The following is a 20,374-nucleotide window of genomic DNA, read 5'->3' on the forward strand; positions in this document are numbered from 1 at the left end:
ATCAGCCTTAATCATCATTTACTTTCACTGCATGTTTTTGGTGACTGAGACTGTCAGTCCCTAACATTCTGTCTAAAATCTTTTTGGTTTCACAGAATACAGAACGTTTAACAGGGTAGGAAGAACATGAGGGTGGGGAAATGATGATATAATATTTATTCAAGTACTATCACTTTAAGAATGCTTCTCAGATTTGGACGAATCTGTCAACTACAAGAGAAGTTTGGAAACCTATTTCTAGTAATTAATATGGTGAAAAACGTGAACAATGTCACTTAGTCTCAAATTATATATAATGTTTAATTACTGAATTACTTTACACTGAAGCAAGATCATACTTTATTCATGCCTTCTGTTGCTATTTCACAGCTTTTTACATCCTGCGTGAATTTAGTTCAGTGTAGTTCCAGTATTTTCAGTGTCGAAAGAATTTAGATAATTCGTTTTGTACACTAAGGGTAAATTGCACCGTATCCCTGTGTTTGGAAATGCTCATAATAGCTACAGGCAGGGCAAAACTTTTGCACTTAACGCAGATGTTTACAAGGAGTTACACAGTAGGCACTGATATGCTGCAGCGCTGATATAAAAATGTAAACTTAGAAACTGAGGTCATAAGAGCCCATAGTTACAGATTCACACTGAAAATGAATGAGCATCAGCATGACACAGACAAGCCCATATTATCACAATCTCTAAAATTTACCTCACCGCGTATTCTTAAGTTGGAGTTAAGTTTTTGTTTTACGTTTGACTCAAGTGACAGTGTGCAGCTGTGAAGTTCTGCTGTCGCAAGAGTCACGTTCAAAAATCTCAATAAATTATGCATTTATTAAAACTTATAATTTAATAAGTTATGTGACAACAGGAACGCTATCCGTTGTAACGAAGTAAAAGTAAATTGTTTTCATCAGAAATTTACTTAAGTAAGAGTGAAAAGTACCCACCATAATACATACTCATAAAAGTAAATGTTTTCCAAAAAGTTACTGAAGTAAATGTAATGGAGTAAATGTAGCACGTTACTACCCACCTCTATTCATATGCTTCTTCAGTTTTTATTTTTTTTAAGTGAAAAAAAGCCACTTGTTAGGCCACTTGTTAAAATTACATTTAAAGGTTGTCTGAATGACCTAATATTTAAAGAGTTTTAGTTACTTTGAAACAGACAAAAAAAATATATATATATTTTTTTATCTTCAATCTTATCATCTGCTTCATTAAAGTTGTTTTATCATCTTTTCGTCTGGCCACAAAGGCCCATTCTTAGATAGTCTTGAAGAGACCAGAAACAATGTAGTCTGTGTGAACTCCATCAAGGAGTCCTGTGCCGTTATTGTGAATGAACCAGCAAGGCACGTTTTCTCCATTCTTCACATCCTGTCTGAAATCTCTCTGCCAACCCCTGTAGATAGAATAATGCAGTAATAATTAACCCTTGCAGGCATGATGCATTTCCTCTAAATCCATGTTCGATGCAGGACAAATTGTGTAATGACCATGTATTCACCTGGTAACCACAAGCTCATGTCCCTTCACAAACATGATGGCATCTGGTTTGTCTGGATCTTCTCCTGGAAACAGGTCACTCACCTTAAACTCAACCCCATAACAGAACTGTCCTAAAGAGACACCAAAACCATTCAGAGAACAGCTGCTGTGCTACTTGATAATACAGCATTTACAGCATAAAATATAAAAACATTTTTTTTTAGAACTTAATACTGTATAGTATGGTAAGTTCTTTAGCTGTTTTACCAAGTAGGCCATGGACATTGTGTGAAAGAAGGTGGCTGTCCAAGGTGTAGAATCCAAGGTAGTCTTGGTGATATGGGTGTTTCTTCCACACTTTGTGAAGGATAATCAGAAACCTTACCGAGTTCTTCAAGGTCACTGTCAAACTGCGATCTTTGATTACCTTCAGATCCATGCTGGAGAAAGAAGGGACATGGTTCTGTGTGTAGGATGATTCTTTTTCAAATTCTTTTTCAATTCCAAGTGTTTGATTTTGGCTACTTTGTAATTTCTCAATGAGATGTTTGACTGCATCTTACTTAGGCCCTTTGATGGTGGCAGTATCAGTCCAGAAGAATTTTGCCTGTTTTCCTGCCTCAGACACCGAGACCTCCTTAGTGCTTACTGTTAATCTTATACCAAACATCTCATGAACGATTCCAAATCGGCCAAAATAGGTGTTCACTTTTTTCCCTAGGATGACCTTCTTATCTCCAATGGTTTGGCCATTGACCACAATACCTGTGGAGCACCAACAAATGTTCTTTAGACATTTTGCCAGTTTTAAAGGGGTCATGACATGAGGAATAAAAATGTCATTGATCATTTGACATGTAAGAGTTCAACTTCCTCCTCAATACAAAAAGAGCATTTATTTAAACCAAGCTTCAAAAATGGCTCGTTTGGATTTTTCCTACTTTGTGATGTCACACATATGAATACATCAGCACATGACTGCCTCTACAGCAAGACATCAAAGCCTACTTTTACAGAACAGAAAGCTGAGGCTGCAGTGGGCACAAGCTCACCAAAACTGGACAGTTATAGATGGGAAAAACATAGCCTGGTCTGTATGAATCACAACTTTTGCTGAGGTACACTGATAGCTTTCTGTTCTGGGCTGACAGAAGTGGAACCTGACATGGTCTTCTGCTGTTGTTGCCCATTTGCCTCAAGATTCGACGAGTTGTGCTTTCTGAGATGCTATTCTGCTCACTACAATTGTACAGAGGGGTTATCTGGGTTACCGTAGCCTTTCTGTCAGCTCAAACTAGTCTGGCCATTCTCCGTTGACCTTTCTCATCAACAAGATCCGCAGAACTGCTGCTCACTGGATGTTTTTTGTTTTTGGCACAGTTCTGAGTAAACTATAGAGACTGTTGTGAGTGAAAATCCCTGGAATTTAGCACTTACAGAAATACTCAAACCAGTCCGTCATGTCACGCAATGGTCGAAATCACTGAGATCAAATTTTTTCCCTATTCTGATGGTTGATGTTACCATTAACTTGAGCTCCTGACCCATATCTGCCTGATTAAATGCACTGCACTGCTGCCACATGATTGGCTAATTAGATAATCACATGAATATGTAGGTGTACAGGTGTACCTAAAAAAGTGGTTGGTGAGTGTACAGTATATCATATATAAATATTTTTATATCGGCTTAAGCGCGTTTACCTTCCCTTGTGGCAAGGGAAGCACGATGCATTAGCAGCGTGGGAAACCCTGGTTCGAAACCAGGAAGTAATCACATATGCATAATCAATGATGGGCATGATTCAGAGGTTGCATTTTTTCCCTCTTACATAAAATAGGTTTGGGGTTTTGTTGGGGGGTTCAGTTTCACCTTTGGTGCCCCTTCGTGGATATTTCTCCTGGAAAATGGAGCTCACACGTGCCCATTTGCCCAACATCACTTACCGGTTTGGTCACTGGGGGCAGTGTTTCGCATTTTGGTAAGCAGAGACTCAGCTAAAGAAAATTCAACCTATTTTTTCCAATTTCACTGAGATCAGTCTGTGATTTCACTTAATAGTGTAATACTATTGCTCTGTGGCACTATCAAAACAGTCTTCTGTTTATTTGACCAGCCCATCCACCCTGACACAGCAATATTGGCTCGATCATGCATCAGTGGCGCAAGTTTGGGGTGGGACTATCTGTTTGTACTGTATAACCAATGGAAGATGGGAGTTTTCTGTTTTCTGTTTAAAAAACAAAAAATATTTTTTTATTCCGTGGTAATGCTAGTAATGTAGAAATGACACACTTCCATTTTAATATCTTCTAATGCTTCTGGAAATATTCAGTATGTTGTTTGAAGAAAAAAAAAATCCAGTTGTGTTCACCTGTAAGTGGGTCTCTAACCAGGTTGAATATGGTACCAGGTTTGTCATCAATGTTGAAGCACAGAGCATCATTCTGATCTGGCAACTCAATGATGAAGTGTGGATCTCCATCAACTGATACATTGCAAAGAAACAGTGAAGGTTTTATTATGAATCATAGTCTATTTCAAAAATCTTCATCTATTTCAATTTACATTAAATAAAACATTTACCAAAATATGTAGGTGCTGCTACTGAGGCCCTGTAGGCATTGCTAGATGGTATAGGCACATGACCTGCAAATATGCAAATGGTCAATCTACCGTACAATAAATAGTAAAAGAAAATATATTAGATGTAATTTCACACATGAAAGAAGTGTAAAGACTAACCATATTTTTGAAAATGTCTTCGTTGCTGTGTGAATTAATGTAAGAGTAAGGGTCATATAACTGGTTAAACACAATAACAAAGACATTGAGAACACCTGTTTTATGCCAGTTGCTGAAGTTCAGTGATATTCTTTTAAAATTGAAAGGGATAGTTCTCACAAATATTTAAATTCTGTCATCATTTACTCACCCTCATGATGTTCCAAACCTGGCTGACCTTATTTCTTCCATAAAACACAAAAGATGTTAGGCAGAATGTTAGGGTCTGACAGCCTCAGTCTCCACTAACTTTCATGATATTAAAATAAAGAGCAGTGTTAACATTCTTCAAATTTGTCTAATCCTCTGTTCCACAGAACGAAAGAAAGTCATATGGGTTTGGAATAATATGAGCAGTGTTGGGAAAGTTACTCAAAATAAGTAATCCACTTTACTGATTACTTAACCTAAAAAGAAATCAAATGACTACTTAGTTTACTTGTTACTTTCTAAATCACTTTTCCTAGAAAAAATTTTTTCGCTCAAATTCAAAATGTTTATATTTCCTCCTCATTCATTGTCGCACACCCTTCAGCTGTTACAGAAACACTAAAAGATGTACATCTGAATTCATATTTTAAATGTATTATACAGTACACATTACTTTAGCACAAGTGATATATGTAAAAGTAGTTACTTTAATTGAAATTCAGTAACTGAAATCTGATTACAAGAATTTAAAATGCAATGTGTTAATCACTTCTTTTTTTTTTTGAATAAGATGTAATTACTAAAAGTAAAAACTAATTTGTAATCGGAAACACACAACACTGAATATGAGAGTACGTAAATTACCTCAGATTTCTGGGTGAATTACAATTTAAACACTGCTGCAATGTCAGAGTCAGCTTGATCCATTTGTTTTTTTGTTTTTGTTTTGTTTACTGAGTCTAGATTTGTATGGTTTATGACATTATGCACTATTGCCTTCAGTACTTGCAAATGTGTTTCTCCAAAGCAATCTATGTTGTTCACGTCATGATTTGACAATTGGTTTAGTCATACCTTCAGTTAACTTATCCGCAATGAGTGAGTCATTACTTTCAGGTTTAGTGATGACCATGGAGGTAAGCGGTGTGACGAAGTTGTACTTCAACGAAAAGTTTAAAGCCTCAGCAGTGGCATTTCCTTTCTCATCTGGTGAGCCCTTTTCTCTGTCAGAACATATTGTTCAATAATTGGATTAGATTCAAATGACATTTAGACTAGTCATTTTTCACATACAGTAGGCCTTGATTGCATGACTACTGGTCCTAGAGTTGTAAGTAAATGGGCTGAGTATGTAAGGTCTCAGAAAAAACCTCACTTCTTATCCAAGAGCTCCTGGATGGTCAGATACGCCCAGAGACGCTCAGTGAAGTCCCCAAAGATATACTCTTCATCAGGTAATATGGTATCCCACTTGTGAGCATTTTCCTGTCATTTCACTTCAAAATTATTCTCAAACTGTTGCAATACAAGCAAAGCTTGATCAGAGTTAGGAGTCCCCAAAACCAGATCACCATTGATAATAATATAAGTTCAATGAGAATATAAATACTCACTCAAAATATGATTGTAGCTACAATGTATGGAGTCATACATGTTTTAACCACACAGACATGTTTTTCCACACTAAAACAACATTCCAGGCAACTTAGAATTTTCCCACCTCCTACTGAAAATTATGATTGAAACGCTGCTTGACATCAGACATCCGACTTGTGAAGTCAGGGTAGATCGATCAACCCCAACCTCAGTGAGAAGTGTAATTTGACTACCGCTGCATTCAAAAACTTAGGCAGCTGACTTGCTGCCTTATCAGTTAATGGCTTAACTGACAGCATTTATGAATGTATGGAAACTGGTCTCAGAACAGTTTGAAATGTATCTTATTTTCATTCTACCTCCGTATACAACTTCCGAATAGCATATTCCAGTTTTCGGACGCAGCAGTCATTTCCAAGATGGTGACCATTTTGTGAAAAGTGAAAACAAACTTTAAGTATTTTCACTGCATGAAATGTGTGAACATGCAATATACAATAAATATACAGTACAAGACAACTGTTTTTGTATCAATTAATGTTTACGTTTTCAACTATTTTGCTCATGAAATAGCTACTAGATTGCCAGCTAGCTAGCATGTGTAAGACTGTGCATTTGATTGTGTACATGCGACCGTTACATGTGATTGACTGGAAGGCTTTGTGGTCAGAAGTGGGTAATTAACTTGGGTTAACACCTAAGACTTCACCTGGAACGCAGCATTAAAGCTATTCTACGGAACTTCATTCTCTCTATCGACATCTGTGGTTGAAACATAGAATTGCAAGTTACTTGTGTAGGAACATTGTTTTGTTTTTTATGACAGTGCTTCGGCACCACTCTTCCGTGCGAATTAATCTGATGGTTTGAGGTGTATCCATGGTTGCCTGTGATCACCTACCCGACAGCCATAAATATAAATCATTATTATAGGCTTACCATAGTGAATCAGGGTAAGGCAAGAATGTTGTTATGAACAATTGTGAAAACACACAGTAAAACACATTTTACAAATGATGTGTGACAAATGATTTCAAGCTGAGGATATACAGTATAAGATAAGTTAATTTACTTACCCCTTGTGCGGACACTTCAAGCAGAAAGTTGTTCATGTCTAGGTCATTAAGTCAGCCAGTAACCATAATCTCAGAGCCATTGAAGAGTTGTTTAAAGTGGCTTCTTGTCAATGAGTTAACAGTGTTGTCCGGGTAGTGAAAATTCACCTCTGAGAGGAGAGGACTTGCCACTTCTTCATAAAACCCCTTTTAGTATAATTAGCAAACTATCATCAGTATCCAGGTTTTCTTAATAGCTTTCATAGCAAAACACAATATTAGTACTGATGTAATTATCTCATCAACATTTAAAGACCCTGTTTAAAGCCAATGTGTGTTAGCTTTGAGGCCATCTACGTAGACGATAGTGTGCTCCTAAAAGTTGACTAATTTCACTTTTAGTAGATAAGGGTCATTGACAAACAAGGTTGTAAATACCTTTAGAAATGTCATGTGGTGTACCCATCAAGTAAAAAGTATTTAAATACCTCCCTTACACTTTGAAGATGAGTGGTTGAAGTGTACACAACAAAATCATTAATTTCAAAAGGTTTTTAAAAAATATATTTTTCAAGGTGAAAAATATTGTTTACAATTATCATGAATTTTTTAATCAAGAATATCAAGACATTTTCTCAATGTTACACAATATGACCTGAACAAAATGTGCTTTTCAGTCAAATGTAAAATAAATAAATAAATACAAATAAATAAATAAAAAACACAGTCTTAATTTACTTTGAACTCAGTAATTTAAAACATGTCCATCATAGAAGAAGTGTATTAAAGACATTTTTTAGTGTGAATTGAATTTTCATGTATTTTAGAATAAATTCCAGATAATAGATCCAAAGAAAAAAATTAACTTCACGTCATTGACCCATATACAGTAAATGTTTAAAGTTTACCGTCTTCTCTTCTGGGAAAACAGAGCAAAAATAGTGAAGACTCATGTTGTACAACACAGACTTTTGTCCAATCAAAAGCTCTCTAGAATTAGAATCACATCTACAATACATAATCACTGTGATCATTTATAGGAATCCAAGGTTTTAAATTTGTGCAAAAGACCCCAGTTCCCTACCTGTAGCTGAAGTGGAGCATCTGAGTCTTCGTAAATCCTGCGAGCCATACCATTGTTCTGCTTGCTTAAAGTGTCCAAAAATACATAGTCTGCATTGGCACCAAAGGCTAAAGATAACAATGTAATATTCTTCTCAGCAATGGTATTATGAATGCTTTCTAGGATCTCAGGAAGACTTCTTGGCCCTAAAAACAAGGGACATGTTGAAAATGCAATTCCCATTTCAGACAACAACAAGTACCAAAATTGAACAACAAATAACAGCTAGTCATTTCAGAGCATTACAGCAGTTATTATAGGGAGGAGGCGGGCTCCTTTAACAAGCTATGATTGTTCTGCCCTTCAGACAGATGTGGTGTTATTGATGCTTCCATGGTCTGTCATGCCTGAGGCGTTTACCATAGTGAGATACCGGATGAATATTTGAAAGAGAACAGCTAGAAAAGGCCTAGCCAACTTACTGAATGTACCAGTCGGCACTTACGTTTACATTTATTCATCTGGCAGACGCTTTTATCCAAAGCGACTTATAAAAGAGGAATAATATTGTACATCATTAGTGATTCATTTTAAGGAGACAGCAGTACAATAAGTGCTGCATTACAAAGTTTCACTAGCATCAGAATAGTAATATCCAAGACAAATTAGAGTGCAACAAGAATATATATAATTATTATTATTTTTTTTTCATGAGTGCATAGTTATGTGCTCATGGAAAAGATGTGTTTTTAGCTGTTTTTTGAAGACAGAGAGTGAGTCTGCTTCACAGATGGAGTTGGGAAGGTCATTCCACCAATGAGGTACAGTGAAACCGAAAGTCTGGGAAAGTGTTTTGGTGCCTCTTTGTGTTGGTACAACAAGGCCCTGCTCATTAGCCAACCGCAGGCTTCTGGTGGGAACATAGCTCTGCAGAAATGATTTAAGGTACGCTGGAGCAGACCCAGTGACTGTTCTGTATGCCAGCATCAGAGCCTTGAATTTGATACATACATCAACCGGCAGCCAGGGAACAGAAACAAGGAGTGGTGTAACATGCGCTCTCTTTGGTTCATTGCAGCATTCTGGATCATTTGCAGGGGCTTAATTGCACATGCAGGGAGGCATGCAATGAGAGTGTTACAGTAGTCCAGTCTAGTTATGACAAGTGACTGAACAAAAAGTTGTGTGGTATGTTCAGAGATGAAGGGTCTTATTTTCCTGATATTGTAGAGTGTAAATCTACATGATCATGCTGCCTTTTAGATGTGCCCTGTGAAACTGAGTTGGTTATTGATGGTTACCCCCAGATTTCTGACTGTTTTGGAAGGCATTATTGTAGTTATAATTATCAAAGATAATTATTAATTATTAAAATCAATAGAACATTGAGAATCAATGTTAGCTTTTCTAATCCTTTAAATCAACAATTATCAGAGATAACTGTTAATTGTTAACATCGATGAAACATTAATTAAAATTAACACTAGCTTATTGATCATTCAAATTCAATAATCATCAAAGATAATTATCAATTATCAAAAATCAATAGAATATCAATAAGGATTAACATTGATGGGGCTCCACCCTGGAATCAGGGACTAATAACCAGATAGTATAACAGTCTCAATATTAGATTGTTTTCTTAGGAAAATCGACATCCGAAGAATAACGATTTTCGGGGAAAAAAAAAAACAATGAATGAAGGCTTGAATCCGAGCACTGACATCCCGTCAGCATGACACAGGCGTATGCAAAACAAACCAAAACACTTCTATTTGTAATATAAACAAAGTTTATTTATGCAGTAATATCAATTAATAATTAATACAATGCAGTCAATAAACTTCCAACTTACAACTACAAACTAAACAGTGATATGATTAGATATGGAAACTAAAATAATCCTATAACACATAAGGTGTGTGTGTGATAGTGTGTGTGTGTGTGTGTGTACAAAATGGCGGACGTGACTCTCGTGGAGAGTATATGACCACGAATGGGGGTGGAGAGAAACCAGTCAATGTCGTCTACCAGTTACCGCGTATATCCGCTTGTACGATAGCATAGGGACAAAGCTGGGTTTTAGCATAAAGCTATCTACGAGCCAAAAATGTGTGCCAGAATGTTTGTGAGGGGTCGCGTGCGTGTGTGTGTGTGTGTGTGTGTGTGTGTGTGGTTAGTACGAGAGAGAGAGAGAGAGAGAATTAAGTGACAGCCCTAAAGCCGATTTCGCTATAGTGGGAGAGAAAGCAGCTGTTAGTTTATAGCTCAGAGACGCGGTGGACGGCTCGTAAACAGTCCCGCATTCTTTGACTCTTAATGGATCAAAACAGCTTGCCGGTCTCACCCACGATGGCGAAAATGCACAACAGTCCAATTTGGTTGGACCACAATACAGCAAAACAAATTTGTGATAATTAATACCCTGAGTATTAATAATAAGCGGACATGGCGGTCCGTAAACTGTACAAGCAAAAACCTTGAAACACAAGAATAACACACTATAATATTCTATCTCTGCCCAGACGTAAACCTCTTACTTGAATCGCATGAGGACACAGGTAGAATGTGTGTTCATCCGTCCTTTAAATCCGACCCGGTTCCTTGAGGCTCGTGTGATGACGAGAGGCCGTTTCCTCACTCTGTTGGCGGGCATGGCTGTTGATTCTCGGCGGGCTGGCGGAGAACTTCAGAAATGTCGACTTGATGGAAGATGGAAGAGAAATCTTTAATCTCTTCATTTCTGCAGGCAAACGGATGAAGATGCGGATTGCTCGGCGGTCTCCTTCAGATCCGTTAGAGTGTTCGGTTGAACACAGAGTAATCTCAACTCGTCCAGCGAGATGGAGATTGTATGGCCACAGTTTCAAGTCGGACATTACTTCCTTGTGCCACGAGGTTGCACCTGAGAGCAGCGATGAGCTGCATCTACACACTGCAAACAAAGTTGCTGGAAGCAAATCCTGGAAGCATTTCAGGGGTATTTCTACTCCTGATGATGTCATGGTTTGAGGGACGTTCTGTTGTGTGCCTCATCCAATAGGAGTTGAGAGTTTGATCCTTTAGTGAGCAAGGCTTCATGGGATTTGTAGCCTGTTTTGGACTCCCTTTGTTTGATTTTGGCGCGATTTTTATCAGTATAATTTACGACTTGGAATGTGGGGGCCTGAGTTAGGTTTTTACAACTGTGTTAGGCCTGCATTTGTCTTCTATCTGAATACATGAGGCCCAACATTATTATCTTTATTATTAATTTATCTTAATTTATTCCAGTGTCATTTGAAAATGTTCATTTTTTTAACCAGGAGCTATAACAAAAATATGATTCTAGAAATTTCCTTGGAAGGGTAGAATTCACAAAAAATATTCCAATTAAAAAGGGTTTTGAACTAGGTTTTTCAAAACAACATACTAAACTTCTCCTAGTGAAAACACATTTGCGTAGTTGGACTTTTGACTCCAAATCTCATTATTATTGAGACATAGCCCTTGTGCCAGCTTCCCCGTGTGGCAACTGCCTCCTCGAGGCACTAAAAAAAGCAAAAACATCTCTAATTTTTGATAAACAAGATTAGCAAATACTGAAAAGCAAATATGTGTACTGTGTCAGGATTCCAGAAGTTTGCCGTTGACCTGTACCCACTTAAACAGACCAGCAGTCTGCCTGGATGACACAGCGCTTTCATACTACCCATTCTCTTTTTCCTTCACCTCACTGAAATATATCGCTTCCTCAATCTCTCTGAAACAATAAAAAAAACAAAAAAAAAACATATAAAGCCAAGACTATTTCTTGAGGCAATAGTGAGTGTTTTTGCTCAGCAAAAAAAATATACGTCCCTTTTTCAGGACACTGTATTTTAAAGATAATTTTGTAAAAATCCAAATACTTTTACAGATCTTTATTGTAAAGGGTTTAAACAAAGTTCTCCATACTTGTTCAGTGAACCATAAACAATTAATGAACATGCACCTGTGGAACGGTCGTTAAGACACTAACAGCTTACAGACGGTAGGCAATTAAGGTCACAGTTATAAAAACTTAGGACACTAAAGAGACCTTTCTACTGACTCTGAAAAACACTAAAAGAAAGATGACCAGGGTCCCTGCTCATCTGTGTGAACGTGCCTTAGGCATGCTGCATGGAGGCATGAGGACTGCAGATGTGGCCAGGGCAATAAATTGCAATGTCCATATTGTGAGACGCCTAAGACAGCACTATAGGGAGATAGGAAGGACAGCTGATTGTCCACGCAGTGGCAGACCACGTGTACACACAGGATCGGTACATATGAATATCACACCTGCGGGACAGGTATTGGATGGCAACAACAACTGCCCGAGTTACACCAGGAACGCATAATCCCTCCATCAGTGCTCAGACTGTTCGCAATAGGCTGACAGAGGCTAGACTGAGGGCTTGTAGTTCTGTTGTAAGGCAGGTCCTTACCAGACATCACCGGCAACAATGCCGCCTATGGGCACAAACCCACCTTCACTGAACCAGACAGGACTGGCAAAAACTGACTGAAGTGTCGCGGTTTTGTCTCACCAGGGGTGATGGTCAGAATCGCATTTATTGTTGAAGGAATTAGTGTTACACCGAAGCCTATACTCTGGAGCGGGATCGATTTGGAGGTGGCGGGTCCGTCATGGTCTGGGGCGGTGTGTCACAGCATCATCTGACTGAGCTTGTTGTCATTGCAGGCAAACTCAATGCTGTGCGTTACAGGGAAGACATCCTCCTCCCTCATGTGGTACCCTTCCTGCAGGCTAATCCTAACATGACCCTCCAGCATGACAATGCCACCAGCCATACCGCTCGTTCTGTGCGTGATTTCCTGCAAGACAGGAATGTCAGTGTTCTGCCATGGCCAGCGAAGAGCCCGTATCTCAATCCCATTGAGCACATCTGGGACCTGTTGGATCGAAGGGTGAATGCTAGGGCCATTCCCCCCAGAAATGTCCGGGAACTTGCAAGTGCTTTAGTGGAAGTTTGGGGTAACATCTCACAGCAAGAACTGGCAAATCTGGTGCAGTCCATGAGGAGGAGATGCACTGCAGTACTTAATTCATCTGGTGGCCACACCAAATACTGACTGTTACATTATTCCATTTCTGTTCAATTTGTTCAGTTTATGTCTTAGTTGTTGAATCTTTTTATGTTCATACAAATATTTACACGTTAAGTTTGCTGAAAATTAAAAGCAGTTGAAAGTGAGAGGACATTTCTTTTTTTGCTGAGTTTATATGGCCTGTGTAAACAGAGGAGGACTAACATGCTGAAGTTGGTGATGAAGGCTGTTTTGGGTATGTCCACATCAAAGAATACTTCATGTGAGACACTGGCCGCATTTAGATCTTTGGTAGTGTAAGGCTGGCACCGGGATGTCTACACCCAAAAGGCGCCATTTCCGGTAAAAGTCAAAGAACACTGCGAGAATCAACGTCATTGAACTCTCTTACAAAAGCTGAAATCTACACCTAAATATCACCACGTGTGATAAATTGCAAATCACCTTGCTGCCCCCTCTTCTCTCTCCCCCTTCTCCCCTTCAACAGCTCTGGACCAAAACAAAGACACAAGATTTATATGTAAAATATAACAAATACCATGAAAACAATGAATGCAACTGTATGTGTTTGATATCATTTAAGAGGTCTCTGTGCGACTGGTATAGTGGTCTCTTTCCCATGTTGATAAAACTAATGGTAACAAGGTTATAAGGTCTTTGCCAATGCATAATTCTGGAGGTCTATCCCACTCCTTGACCTACAATTTAAATGATCTCTTGTATGTTAACAAGGTTAAACCCCAGGAAGTCAAGAACCCATTCACCCCCAAATTCTCACTGTTCAAAGGATAATACCATTTGGTACACAATGTCTATTCTGTCTGGGTATTTAAGGAAAGTTGGCAAGAAGCTCGGGGAATCTGTAGACAGATCTCCCGCATGATCACTATGTGTAGTTTTCATTGCCAGGTAAATATTCTTAAATTCCTTGATCTCTGAATTGTTGATATTGTATGTGATTGGCTAATGATTTTATTCTTTGCATTGGATTTTGAATTATTGTTTTGTTACCTGGTTAATAAATTATGTTTAAAATTATTCTGATTGACCTTGTGTTATTAACTCTAGTAGATTACGTTAAGTCCATAACACCACAAATCTATGCTTAGGTTAGTAACGGACTAAAATACAGCTTCAGTGGAGCAGAGGGGCACACAGACTGATGTTTTAGAGCTCCGACTAACACATTGGCAGTAGTCATGTATACTTAGACTGTAGAGGCTAATAAAGGGTTTTTCCGTTTAGAACAACAAGGTGTTGTCAGACCAATCTAAATAGGGTTGAGCCTCAACTTCTGATTATTGTAATATTATTTTAACTAAGTGTATGTGGGAAACCATGGCATGATTATACAAAGTTACCATTAGAAGAAGTTAAGTTGGTCAGTTTAGTTCTATGGTAATGGTCATGATCTCTGGTTAGATATAGTCTTACCTTAATTAAGTGTGTTCAGATCTATGGGGACTAGATCATATATTGTAGAATGAGCAAAGTGGAGTACGGCCGTCTAGGATATTAGTCACTCGCCTCTGTCTAATGACCAAGACTGATGAATTTGTGATTGTGAGATCGCATACCCTGCCGGTGCAAGACTAAAGTGTTGTAGGAATCCAGATGAACGAGTGTAGAATATAAAGTAAAGTGTTAAATAGAATAATCAAACGTTCACCTAAATTTAATGATTAACAAACATCATTTAAACCTCTTTTCATTATTGGAGTCAGATGAAATAAAGAAGTAATACATATAAGGAAATGTATTTAATTTAATCTTGTAGTGTTGCGTAAAAGGAAAAAGAGTAACACGCAGATACCCCTCTACCGCGCCATTGGCTGCCGTCCTTGGACCAGTGGGCGGACCTTACAGTAGTCATGATCATGTGAGGGAAACATGATGCAACCTTACAGTCCACTTTAATACTTTACACCTCATCTGAGAAAGAGACTTAAACACATGAAGGAAAAGTTAGTGGATACATCTTACTGCTCTATTCGTAACTTCTAGAATGTACATAAATTACATTTTATTAAATTACATCCCTAGCGTCCCATTTTATTCACATCTGATTTATGATCTGTCTTTTTGTGTTATTGACTCACTTGCTGTTTGCACAGGAATTTGCTGTTTGCACCCTTTGCTCTGCTCAGTTCACTCACGAGTCTCAACAGAAAACACATAAACGTATTTTACATGCATATAAAGTAAAAAGATAATTACAAAAATAAAAACAACATAGTGTTGAGAGTGAGGTTAAATGATACATTTTGTAATTATGTCTTACAGTTTTTCCCAATTGTTTACACACTAAAATTGGAACTTTAAACGCAGTCACCTGAAACTCATGTACCAAATCCCTAAACCAAGTCTGCAAAATTGCAAGCACAATTCCTGCTTTATACTCAGTTTTCAATTCTATATCACACTTTTTGCAAAACACTACATACAGTTATCTACATTAGGCACAACATTCAAAATTAAAAAATCTCTTTTGTCCCTTTGGAAAGTAATGCAAATCACAATGCCAAGCTCTATATACCATTTGGCAACACCCACTAGTCACAGGTATAAACACTAGTTGCTGAATTGTTCACTTAGAAATCAGAGCTTTAGCAAATTAAAAGGCCACAGATGAACTCTCCTGTTTTGAAGGAAAATGGAAGTTAATGGTGAAGCAAGAGCTAGAGGTGCAGGAGTGAGAGTAAGAGGAGGACAAGTATAAGGACAGTTGTCTCAGAGGAGATCAGGGCCACATTTGTTGACCATGTGCTCAACCATGGATTGATTATGAGGGAGGCTGGGTAGAGAGTTCAGCCCAGCCTGAGCTGCTGCATGGTTGCATCTATCATCCGTACATTCAGAAATAAGAACCGGTAAGTCCTACCATCTACACTATGCTCTTTATGTATGTATACTGTAGTATACTGCAGTTTGTCATATCAGTTGGCCTTTGTTCCTCAGTGATTGTTGACCAATGTTACAATAATGTAATTTCATATTGAAAGAAAATAGATTATTTTAGCTTACTGTAACCAATCATATTTGTGGATCTTCTGCAGAACTGAGAGACAGCCAGGCCATGGTGGAAGACACCGGCTGTTCCCTCCAGAATACCACTGGACTATGAGAAATCCAGAACTACATAATTGCAGACAACACAATATTCAATAACATTCACCAGGTGGACTTGTCTACCTTGGGCCATGTATTACAGCGCAACCAAATCCAGATAAAACAGGTCTACAGGGTGCCATCTGAGCAAAACTCAGAGAGGGTTAAAGAACAGTGCTATGAATATGTGCAAGTAAGTATATTATAATGTGAATTTACTATCATATCAGCACTGTACAGACACATTACAGTACTGTAATCCAGTGTATTGTGCCTCACCATATTGACTGCCCTAGATCTATTTCACATATTGTCTTGTTGTCTGTTTCAGAGAGTCTCAGAGCTGGATGCCACTGCAAATCTGCATGTTTATATTTACACTGAGGCTGGCTTCAACCTAGCCTTAAGAAGGGGACGGGGATGGAACATTATTGGCCACCGAGCCATTGTGAATGTCCCTGGACAGCGTGTCACCTATCACCATTAGCCAGCAAGGCATCCTCCATCACCATGCCAACCATGGTCCCTACAACACCACCCTTCTCGTCACATTCCTGGACACACTATATGGCATCCTCATTCCAGCCAAGCAGAAGGGTGGGCCAGAGCAGCCTAGGTATGTTGTCATCTGGGACAACTTATTGTTCTATACCTCCAACCATATTCCCTATTCCTGAACCCAATGTATCTGAAGAGTTTTTTCGGCATGGCAATGGAAGGTGTATAACCGCCATCCCCTTGCACGTATGCCTCTTCTCCAGGCAATGGAGGATGCATGTGGTGAAGTTAATGTGGGGGCTTTCAGTGGCTGGATCAGTCACTCCAGAAGACTCTTTCCCCACTGTTTACCCAGGGAGAACATCGCTTGTGATGTAGATGAGGTGCTGTGGCCAGACCAAAATAGGAGGCAGGATGCAGCATAATTTATTCTTTCTTACATTTTGCATGTGTATTTATCTTTTTGTGTTTAGAGTTTTGAAAGAATGAGCCACTTTCATTTTTTATTTTTGTACAGAAAACCCTTTATCTTACTGAATGCTTTTCCTGGTTCCCTATCTGTCACTCACTCGATGTTGTGTTGATGTAGTGACACTAGGGGTCACTCTTGGGAGCCCGAGACACACCTCTGGTCTTTGATAAAAGGCCAATGAAAATTAGCGAGTGCTATTTGCATGCCACTCCCCCGGACATACGGGTATAAAAGGAGCTGGTATGCAACCACTCATTCAGATTTTCTCTTCGGAGCCGAACGGTCATGCTCACTGAGCTGAATTCCCACGATTGTTCATTCACCTCTGCTGGATCTGACGGTGCATTTCAGCGGCTTCTCCCTCCTCTGCACTGGTGCACTGCAGAGAATGCCCCTGGGCGCTTCGGCAGAAATAAGAGTAAATTTTTCTAAAAGAGTATATTTCTCTAAAAGAGCAGCACACACGGAAAGTCTTTTTAAAGACGCATCTTTTTAAAGATGCCTTCCCAATTGTGTGTTATTCCTGGTTGCGCTTGCTATCTCTCGCCTTCTGACGGTCACGTTCACTGTCTTTCGTGTCTGGGCATTGCTCACGCGGAGACAGCAGTCGTGGATGGTCATGTACTCATTGCGAGGACATGTCCATGGCAACGATGTGGTCGTGGCTTGCCTTCGTAAGAAAGCAAGCCACCCCAGAGGCTCCCCGCCTTGGTCCTTTTACCCACGGGTATGAGGCCAGCGTGGCTAGCACTGGGGGCGATTTGGGGAACCCAATGGGACAGCCTCCACCGGGTATCCCCCCGCGGACCTCCCATTCCCCAGCACGCTCGTCTGCCCCGATCGGGCTTCCGGATGAGTCCGCCGGCTCGTCTCACGGCGAGTTCGACCTCTTATTCGGAGCCCGCGAAAGTGATGAGCTCTCAAGCGCAGCATCACAGAGCGGGCTCATCCAGTCGGATGCGGAAGCCTCAGCTGGGCTCCTCCCTTCGGGGATGATTGCCCAGTCACAGGCTGATGTGGAGATGACGACATGCTTTCCCGAGCAGCCGCGAGCATCGGCTAGAATGGAACCCTCCACTCTTCCCTGAACCCTCGCGGCTCGATGATTGGTTCCTGGGCTCGCGGCGCCGCTCAAAGCCACGCCCCCCCGTTCCTTTCTTCCCAGAAATGCATGAAGAGCTGACAAGGTCGTGGGAGGCACTTTTTTACTGCCTGGTCCTGATCTTTTCAGCTTCCCCACTCTCACTACCCTCGATGGTGGGGTGGCCAAGGGCTATTCGGCAATCCCCCGCTGGATAAAGGCGCTCGTGGTGGACTCAGTCTCTTTGACAGTTCGCCTCATGAACGAGCTCACCCAGACGGTGCTGGCCTGTTTGAAGGCGTTCAAACAGAAAACAGCAGTTCCACTGAAACTTTTTCAGAGGTTCCTGGGGCATAAAGCATCCTCAGCGGTAGCCACCCCGCTCGGGTTGATGCATATGAGACTGCTTCAGCACTGGCTTCAGACACGAGTCCCGAGATGGGCATGGCGCCACGGGACACATCGCGTGGTCATCACGCCAGTCAGTCACCATCTTTTCAGCTCTTGGACCGACCTCTCGTTTCTACAGGCAGGTGTTCCCCTAGAACTGGTCTCCAGGCGTGTCGTGGTCATGATGGATGCCTCCAAAATGGGCTGGGGCGCTGTTTGCAATGGGCACGCAGCTGCCAGCCTGTGGATGGGCCCGTGACTCCATTGGCACATCAACTGCCTCGAGTTGTTGGCAATTCTGCTAGCCCTGCAGAGATTTCGGCCGTTGATCCAGGGCAAGCACGTGTTAGTTCGAACAGACAACAAGGCAACGGTAGCATATGTCAACCGCCAAGGCGGTCTGCGTTCTCACTGTATGTCACAACTCGCCCGCCGTCTCCTCCTCTGGAGTCAGCAGCACTTCAAGTTGCTGCGAGCCACTCACATCCCGGGCAACCTCAACAATACAGTGGACGTGCTGTCATGGCAAGTTACCCTCAGGGGAGAGTGGAGACTCCACCCTCAGGTGGTCCAGCTGCTTTGGAGTTGATTTGGATGGGCACAGGTGGACCTGTTCGCCTCCCAAGAATCCTCCCACTGCCCGCTCTGGTACGCCCTGACTGAGGCCCCCCTCGGCATAGACACGCTGGAACACAGCTGGCCCCCTGGCCTGTGCAAATATGCATTTCCCCCAGTGAGACTACTCGCACAGACCCTGTGCAAGGTCAGGGAGTACGAGGAGCAGGTCGTCCTGGTAGCACCCTACTTGCCCACCCAGACGTGGTTCTCGGACCTCGCGCTCCTCGCGACAGCCCCCCCGGCGAATTCCCCTGAGGAAGGACCTTCTTTCTCAGGGACGGGGCACCATCTGTCACCCGCGACCAGACCTCTGGAATCTCCATGTCTGGCCCCTGGATGGGATGCGGAAGACCAAAGCGGTTTACCACCTGCAGACATGATCACTCTCCTCTATGAGGCACCTGTATGCCTTTAAGTGGCATCTGTTCGCTAAGTGGTGTTCTTCCCGACGGGAAGACCCCCCGAGATGTGCAGTCAGATCAGTGCTTTCCTTCCTGCAGGAGAGGTTGGAAGGGAGGCTGTCCCCTTCCACCTTGAAAGTGTACATTGCCGCCATAGCAGCACACCACGACGCAGTCGACGGTAAGTCCTTAGGGATGCATGATCTGATCATCAGGTTCCTAAGAGGCACCAGGAGGCTGAATCCCTTCAGACTGTGCCTCGTTCCCTTGTGGGACCTTTCTGTAGTTCTTCAGGGTCTACAGAGAGCCCCCTTTGAGCCTTTGCAATCAGCCGAGCTTAAGGCACTCTCCTTGAAGACTACTCTCCTTAAAGACTGCCCTCCTGACTGCACTCACTTCCATCAAGAGGGTAGGAGACCTGCAAGCGTTCTCTGTCAGCGAAACGTGCCTGGAGTTCGGTCCGGTCTAATCTCACGTGATCCTGAGACCCCGACCGGGCTATGTGCCCAAGGTTCCCACGACCCCTTTTAGGGACCAGGTGGTGAACCTGCAAGTGCTGCCCCAGGAGGAGGCAGACCCAGCCCTGTCGTTGCTGTGTCTGGTGCATGCTTTACGCATCTATTTGTATCGCACGCAGAGCTTTAGGATCTCTGAGCAGCTCTTTGTCTGCTTTGGTGCACAGCGGAAAGGAAGCGCTGTCCCCAAGCAGAGGATCACCCACTGGCGATCCAGTAGTAGCCCCCGGTAAGGCTACGAGTCCATTCTACCAGGGGTGTAGCGGCCTCCTGGGCCCTGGCCAGGGGTGCTTCT

General features: G+C 41.3%; 1 protein-coding gene across 1 annotated transcript; it reads right to left on the bottom strand.

Annotated features, from left to right (window-relative positions):
• Nucleotides 1-1,038: 1,038 nt before the first annotated feature.
• On the bottom strand, nucleotides 1,039-16,625 carry LOC127425879 (inter-alpha-trypsin inhibitor heavy chain H3-like). Its single transcript, XM_051672167.1, has 15 exons — nucleotides 16,579-16,625; nucleotides 15,096-15,156; nucleotides 13,201-13,313; nucleotides 11,632-11,662; nucleotides 7,942-8,205; nucleotides 6,935-7,064; nucleotides 6,879-6,892; nucleotides 5,582-5,691; nucleotides 5,281-5,429; nucleotides 4,078-4,140; nucleotides 3,866-3,979; nucleotides 2,055-2,256; nucleotides 1,759-1,931; nucleotides 1,511-1,622; nucleotides 1,039-1,405 (listed from the first exon to the last, which is right to left on the bottom strand). The coding sequence occupies exons 1-15, from the start codon at nucleotides 16,623-16,625 to the stop codon at nucleotides 1,267-1,269; spliced, it is 1,722 nt and encodes a 573-aa protein (XP_051528127.1). The 3' UTR covers nucleotides 1,039-1,266.
• Between the last annotated feature and the right edge of the window lie 3,749 nt (nucleotides 16,626-20,374).

The sequence above is a fragment of the Myxocyprinus asiaticus genome, chromosome 35 (genome assembly GCF_019703515.2).
Source record: "Myxocyprinus asiaticus isolate MX2 ecotype Aquarium Trade chromosome 35, UBuf_Myxa_2, whole genome shotgun sequence".
Classification (NCBI taxonomy): Eukaryota; Metazoa; Chordata; class Actinopteri; order Cypriniformes; family Catostomidae; genus Myxocyprinus; species Myxocyprinus asiaticus.

What these genes read in the sequence shown, in the direction of transcription:
- LOC127425879 (XM_051672167.1), bottom strand. Translation starts at nt 16,625, where the DNA reads ATGGTTGGCATGGTGATGGAGGATGCCTTGCTGGCTAATGGTGATAG. An exon ending in TTGCTGGCTAATGGTGATAG is followed by an intron (nt 15,157 to 16,578) that starts GTGACACGCTGT and finishes TTTTCTGTTGAG; the next exon opens with ACTCGTGAGTGAACTGAGCA. An exon ending in AATTCCTGTGCAAACAGCAA is followed by an intron (nt 13,314 to 15,095) that starts GTGAGTCAATAA and finishes TTTTGGGTGTAG; the next exon opens with ACATCCCGGTGCCAGCCTTA.